The sequence below is a fragment of the Penaeus chinensis genome, chromosome 18, assembly GCF_019202785.1.
Source record: "Penaeus chinensis breed Huanghai No. 1 chromosome 18, ASM1920278v2, whole genome shotgun sequence".
NCBI lineage: Eukaryota > Metazoa > Arthropoda > Malacostraca > Decapoda > Penaeidae > Penaeus > Penaeus chinensis.
The window spans coordinates 26,369,533-26,377,032 of NC_061836.1; the positions used below are offsets into that span (position 1 = coordinate 26,369,533).

General features: G+C 33.5%; 1 protein-coding gene across 15 annotated transcripts in view; it reads left to right on the forward strand.

Annotated features, from left to right (window-relative positions):
- LOC125034781 (phosphatidylinositol 4-phosphate 5-kinase type-1 alpha-like) overlaps nt 1–7,500 on the forward strand; it is a 114,604-nt gene that overhangs the window by 60,871 nt on the left and 46,233 nt on the right. For 11 of the 15 annotated variants that reach the window (XM_047626739.1, XM_047626735.1, XM_047626737.1 and 8 more), the window contains 2 exons: nt 1,364–1,571; nt 5,518–5,619. In XM_047626739.1, coding sequence (XP_047482695.1) covers nt 1,364–1,571; nt 5,518–5,619 — 310 coding nt within the window. The remainder of the gene's footprint in view (nt 1–1,363; nt 1,572–5,517; nt 5,620–7,500) is intronic. The other 4 variants (XM_047626736.1, XM_047626746.1, XM_047626747.1 and 1 more) reach the window with 1 other exon arrangement.

Sequence of the window (7,500 nt, forward strand, 5' to 3'; positions counted from 1 at the left end):
CATAATCCTGAAAACCATTATTCTAAAACAGGTGTACAAAGTCTGAAAAAAACTCTGCAGACTCTTGAATACCAGAACAGGCCAGGTTATCCTCAAATTCATGGACAAGTCCTAAGTGCCACTGAAAGGGAGATTCTTAACAAACCTTTGTTTAGTGGGAAATCTTCAGACACTGCTGTTAGTGGGGCTATACCTAAGTCACCATCCCAGAATATTAAGACTGGATATGAGAGTTGTGCCAGTTATCAAGATTCAATGTCAAAAGATTTTGTTTTAGGTAGAAAACGTTGGGATAATGCCCAGGATTTTGTTCCCTATAGTGATTTTTTGCATGAACCTAGATTACCACAAAGTGATTTCAAACCCCAGACAAGAAAATCTTTTGCCGGAACAGAAACCCTAAAGTTGCATGAATCAGATCCTAAAAGAAAGTCCATGTCAGACAGACCTTCAGTTATTGATGAAGCATACATTGAGCATACACTTGCAAGGTACTTGGCAAGATCAAGATCACCATCACCTTACAGAGAAACACAATCAAAGTTGTCCTATGGAAATTCCCAGTCTCCCTCACAATATGGAGGTTCCCAATCTCCATCACCCTATTCAGGCTCTCCCACTCTTTTGGGACATCCTACAACTGTATCTGATGCAGAACTGATGGCTTATAAGTCTACCTTGAGTCCGGGACTCTCATCCTTCTCACGAAATATGTCCTCCCCAGGAATGTTGGAAAACACTCACAGAACCTATAGAAAAGATTCTGAAGAACAGCTACCACCCTCAAGCTCATTCATACAAAGAACATTTTACTCTGAAGTGTAGTTCTGAATGCTATTTTGATTCACTGCATGCATTTTATGTACACTAGGGAATTGCTGACACTAAGTTCGCATTAGCTTTCCGTGCTGTTGCATGAGCTTTTTCATCTTCCCTTCTTCCAGGTTTTGTAGCTGAATTTATGTATTGAATAAAAGACGTGTGTTACATTTGCTATTTATGGTATTTTGTTGTGTGAATTGACCCATGCATTATATTGTTGAATCACTTGTATCTTAGTGTTCTTTTACATGGTATCTTTGAAGTGTGCTTGTGATTGATTTCCTTGTATTGTAAAATGATGTAGGTTTTATAGAAGGATGATTTATGTGTAAATTGATGATAATGATATTAAATTCAGCTTTTTATATTAGTAAAGTATAAAATCAACTTTGATATACTAAAGGTTGATGTAAAGTATCAACTGCAATTATTGGTACTGCAATGAACTTACATATTAAATTTTGAATACCACAGCTTTTGCATGCAGCTTCAAGTTAATTTGTAGTGTTTAGTACCCTAATAATGTCTCCTTGATATGTAGGTAGTGGCCGCGGTGTAGTGACTGTAAGCGCAGGAGGGGCTGGAGCAGCTCACCCCCCAGTAGGCTCCCACCCTCCACCTCCAGCCTCAGGTGTTGGGGCAACAGGCAGCACCGTTGTGACCACGTCCTCTCCACGAGTACAAGTACGGTCATCCCATACGCACGTTACGACAGTAGCCATCCAGGAGGACAGAACTGATGTTGTAAGGTGAGTTTTTTTTCTTTTCTTTTCTTTTCATTTCTTTTTTCTTCATTTCTTTCTAATAGTGATTGCTAGATGATTAATTTGTGTGTAATTTCATTGGTATGGTAACAATTTACAGTTATAAATAGATTTTCAGGTTTCTGAGAAAGTAAGTTCAACTATTAAAAGTTTTAAAAGGTTAATATATATATATATATATATATATATATATATATATATATATATATATATTATGTATGTATGTATTTATGTATGTATATAATATATATCTAATATGTACATGTATTATATACAAGTATATATATATATATATATATATATATATATATATATATATATATATAATATGTATATATATATATATATATATATATATATATATATATATATATATATAAATAAATAAATGAAGTTATTTGAATTATTGGTGGTAGTAAAGGAATTCATAAAACCAAGTACTGGCATTGGTTTTATTTAGATGGTTGTAAACATGGTGTAACTTATGTAAACAAGAACCAGACTCTTTGAAAATGGAGGTCAGGCATGATATATTAAATATGGTATTAAAATTTTTACTTCATCCAATGTTTAATTTCATGGACACTGACCCTTCCCCTGAATGTATTGTTTGGTGAATTGGGTTGTATTTCCATTGAAAGGAAGTCATTTATTTTTATAAGGAATCATTGCTCTGAAGGACATGCAAATGTCCTTTCCTGCTGAATTTTGCTTTTCCCACAAAGAAAAAGTACATGGGAGCTTATTGGATGTCCCAATTCCCACTCTCTTCATTCACTTAATATTGAGTTAGATTGGATAGTTGGTAGTCTTCATTTCAGATCCACTTTTACCAATCTTTAGAACATGGAAGAAGCATGATCACATTTTACCTTTAGGATTGATGGAGGGAGGAGGAACGGAAATACTTTTTTGCTTCTGAAAGTTTTCTTGTTAATTGAAAAAATGATGAAGACCTTTATTGGTTTTATTCCCTATGTTGAGTCTCGGGTCTGAGAATTTGAGGACTACTTTTGTGTATTTGGTTATACAGAAGTGAAGGCTGAAGCTGGGGGTATTAATTCTTCTTATTTTATTTATTTTTTTTTCACAAGAAATGATAAAAAAATAAATCATGATGATTTGAAGATGCATTTAAAGGGTGTCCTTTTAGAAGGACAGGGGCATTTCTGAGAGTTCCTGCTTCTCCTTCATTAGTGTCTTAATATGCACCATAATCTCTTGCATGACTCTTAAGTAAGGTTTGGATAGCACCAAGAAAAGAAGTGTTGTGAAAATGAGATCACTTTTTACTTTCTAATTTAAACTCTTTATAACTTGAATCTTGTATTGCAGCCCATGGGGAATATTAGTTAAGGTGAATGTTATTATCTCTTCTCCTTCATGCTTCTATAAACAAGCAAAGATTCAGCCCAGTGAAAAGATGTAAAGAAAATATTTTCATACAAGTAGAACGTAACTACAAGTGCTCTCTTTCTTTCTTTCTTTCTTATTTTCTTTCTTTCTTTCTCTCTTTCTCTCTTTCTCTCTTTCTCTCTTTCTCTCTTTCTCTCTTTCTCTCTTTCTCTCTTTCTCTCTCTCTCTCTTTCTCTCTTCTCTCTCTCTCTCTCTCTCTCTCTCTCTCTCTCTCTCTCTCTCTCTCTCTCTCTCTCTCTCTCTCTCTCTCTCTCTCTCTCTCTCATATAAACAAAAACAAAAGATTGATATGCATAATGAAGTAATTAGTGTAAAGTTAGTGCATAAACTGCAATAATTTCATAATATGTGTTGAATCATTTCCTTCTAAGGAAGAAAATTAATTATGACAAAAAGATCATAGTATTAGAGTGAATGCTGTATACACACATCCATTTTTTTTAAACCAGTTTTGAAAACATATCAAGAAGCAACGTGGTAGCAAGGTGGAGAAGAAAAAAAGTTATGAGACTTGTATAGACAGATATTAAATTTGGCTATTTATGGAGGCATGATGGAAGGAGATATTGAAAAAGTAATAAAGGAACATTTAAAAAAGAGATCAAATGCAATGCAGCTAAGGATTTGTTTGTTTTAAGTACCTGAATTAAATGTTACTATCAGGAAGTTTTACAGAATTTGTTGCCTTTTATCTCTTGTAACTGTGTGTCTGTACGGTGATTATCCAAATGCTTCATTGTTGTTTTCATGCTGGCTTGTCTTTTGTTATGGATTTTTAAAAGCATCATTCGTCTAAATACAAAATCAACACAATTTACTACATGTCAATAAATGTTCCACATAGCTTGAACAGCTCTGCATAATGTTTTTGTTAAAATGAGTGCAAATTAATTGTAGATTTAATTATAGAAATATAGCATTTGAGCTTTTCATACCACCTGATAACAACAATGAGGTAGAGAATGAATTTACATTTATATGTTTTTATTTTCAAATTTTGTTAAAAATCACAAGTAACTGACAAGTTGATGTTTGTAGATTACTTTGTATGCTGCAGTTGATTCTTAGTCTTTCAGAGAATTCACTGTGAAGTAGCATCATGTTGTTGTTAAGTTTAATATTGTTTGTGATTTTGAAATGATTTTTTTCCCTACTTATAGAAATGAAGTAAGAAAAGTTCATTATTAATTTTTATTAAAGTGCTAGGGTGCACATGTGTGAAAATAAGTTTCCTTTTATGCAAGAAAGGTGAGAAAGAATGCATGCATGTGTATGCAAGGCAGGGGCGCATGTTTGTATGTATGTATGTATATATGTATGTGTGAGTGAGTGAGTGGTGGGGGGAGGCATGTGGGCATGTGTGTACATGTTTGATCTAGGAAACTAACACCTGGGCATTTGCTTTTCTTAAAATTATGATGATAACCCTCATGATGATGATATCGCAGTTAACCCACTGCCAACGGGAGCTTTATGGATCAACCAGGACTGTGCACTTATGCCACATGCAGTCACCCACTTAACCCTTGTTCATGGGTGGCATCTGTTATGATGCTATGGCGGTGTAGCGCCGATGCCATGGGTGGCATCCCTACAGATGCGGCTCATACAGATATACCTGTTTGGCGGACAACACTTCCGCCGAATAAGCCCACACTCATTGGGTTAAGGGAAGAAGTAGAAGTATGTGAAGCAAATAATTTCTCTGCTCTCTACAATTTTGGCTGTAGCATGTAATTACCCTGTAAATATAGCTGAAAAATTACTATAAACCTACTTTTGAGAGGCTGTAGCTTCAGAATCACTGCAGTAATGACCAAACAAGCTAACAACTGTTTATAGCACACAACTTCAAATGGGCTTGATGCACATGGCATAGGTATACATGCCACCAGTTGGCATTGGGTCAATTTTCTATTATCCATTTTTTTCTATTTCTTTTTTTCTGGGGTCCTTGAAACATATTCCTAGACTTTTAACTTCTTTCTTGTAAGAGAGTGAGTGAGTGTGTGTGTGTGTGTGTGTGTGTGTGTGTGTGTGTGTGTGTGTGTGTGTGTGTGTGTGAGTGAGTGAGTGAGTGAGTGAGTGAGTGAGTGAGTGAGTGAGTGAGTGAGTGAGTGAGTGAGTGAGTGAGTGAGTGAGTGAGTGTGTGTGTGTGTGTGTGTGTGTGTGTGTGTGTGTGTGTGTGTGTGTTAGAGTAAGAGAGAGTTATATGTGTGGTTATAGCTTTGTTGTTTATGTATACATTTGATTATTGCTTTCACTTTTATCAAATATGTTTGATAGGAAATTGCAGTCTGCTATGTTGTGTGCACATAATAGTAATTGTCCTTTTCTCAGTACTGAAAGCAGTGGGTAATACTTGTGCATTATGATAAGGTAGGACTCAGCAAATAGCTTTTATTCATGTTTTACTGAAATTAGGATATTACTTTTGAGGTTTGTGTAACATGCACTGCTCAAGCTTTTGTGACGTGTGTTGTTATGCCAACCACCCCGATTTTTCTTTTCTCAGAACTGGTCAAAAGTTGCGCTTTAAGGGCCTTGACGAAGACCCAAAAAGTGTCACAGATCCTGTGCTTGTTAGCTATAAGGCAATAAAGTCCTCCAGTCTAAGGTAGTGAGACTCACAGAAATTTTTTGTGCACCTCTTTATGCATGAAGACAGTTAGTTAAAATCAGTGATAATAACAACCACACCTGTAGGCCAAATCCACAATTGATAGGCTGAAGATATAGTTTGTTTGTTTTTTGTGTTTTTTTCGTCTTCTTGTTGCCATGTTTGTTGATTTGATTACCTTTCATCTGTTTGAAAAAGCAACAAAAATCAATTGTTTTGCACTGCAGGTGGTGTCTGTATGTAAACTGTAATCTGGATGATAACTTTTTTTCTCCTTTTTTTTATGTTTTGAATGTGTTAACATCTTTCGTAATTTGGATTTTCTAAGTACACTTTTTAGATGAATGTTTTTATTTTTTTCTGCGCCTGTGTTTTATCGTTTTTTATTTGTGTATTATTTAACAAATCATTTGAGTGTAATGGTATAGATAGTTTTTCAGTCTACCTTGATCAATTCTGATGTAGTATTTTGGTGTTTAATATGAATTCTAGCAATGGCTTGTTGAGGGGGAGGGAATTGTTATATTTATTACTTGAATGCTTTTTAAACAAAAATCTATTTAAACCCAGTATTTTAGTTCATTTATTGTGTTCTTTAATGTGTCTTGCCTACATTGTATCTAGTTTATTACTTGTGCTTAATTATTTTCAGAACTTAAACACATATGTTGCTTTTTTTATTTACGTATTTGTGTTTAGTTGTGCATTTTATCATTATTGTAATTATTTGTTGGCTTTGCTATTTTCCATTGAAGGTGATTGTCTGTAAAGAATAGATATACATGTTAATTTTACCAATATAAGGTATTGATAAGCTATATATTGGTCATTATTACGGACTAGTAACTTACACTTAATTTATCTCATAAGATGAAATCAAAGCTTATTGTATGCTGTTCTGTTGACTGATTTGCCTCTGTTAATCTAAGATGCAGCTGTCATATGGTATGATTTGTTGGGTTTTGAATTTATTTTTATTCTGATTTATATCTGTTTGTATTATTCAGTGCAATGAGGAACAAAATGTAAGATTTAAATTTTATATTATGGTTTGTATTTGCCTCTTCTCAGTGTGTGTTTGTGTGTATGTGTGTGTATAGATAGGGTGTAAGTTTGTTTGTTTTTTTGCATTGAAGTTTTTTTTTTTTTTTTTTTTTTTTTTTTTTTTTTTTTTTTTTTTTTTTTTTTTTTTTTTAGAATTTAGGAATTCTACTATACAATATAGCAACAGATTAGTTTCAGATTGTTCTTACTAGGAAAATTTAAATATCCAGTGTATGAGGTACATCCTATATTATTTATATCATGGAATTTTTTTTGTAGAATGGGAATGGCAGGTACTGGGATCAGGTTTACCAGACAGATGTGATTTCTTTATAGATGTTGTTTTAAATTCTGATGTAAAAAGTGAAAAGTAATAAGTAATGCTTGATGTGAATAAAATATTAAGGAAGGCCTTTCATAAAGTACCACTAACAGATATGTCTGAAACTTAAAAATGAAGATGTTTTCTATACAGTTATCCTCCCAGACATATTCACATGTACAGATATCAAAACATTCCATGCTATATGTTTCGGTAGAGTTACATAAAGTGTAGGCAGTATAAACAGTTATCATGATGGCAGTATTTAGTATTTCCTTTGTTTTTAAGACTGTAATTTTAATGCTTTATTAGAAAGACAAGAAGATTTTTGTATTTTTTCTTGGTTGGCTCTTAAATACAAATTAGCAGGTAATTTGCATTTACATGTTAGTCAGTGTTTGTAGTTTCATTACAGCTTACTACTAGTTGTGTTCTATAGATATACAACAGGACTTTTCCTATATCTTTTATGGATGAATTTAGGTCAGAGAATTGATTTTATGCTAGATATC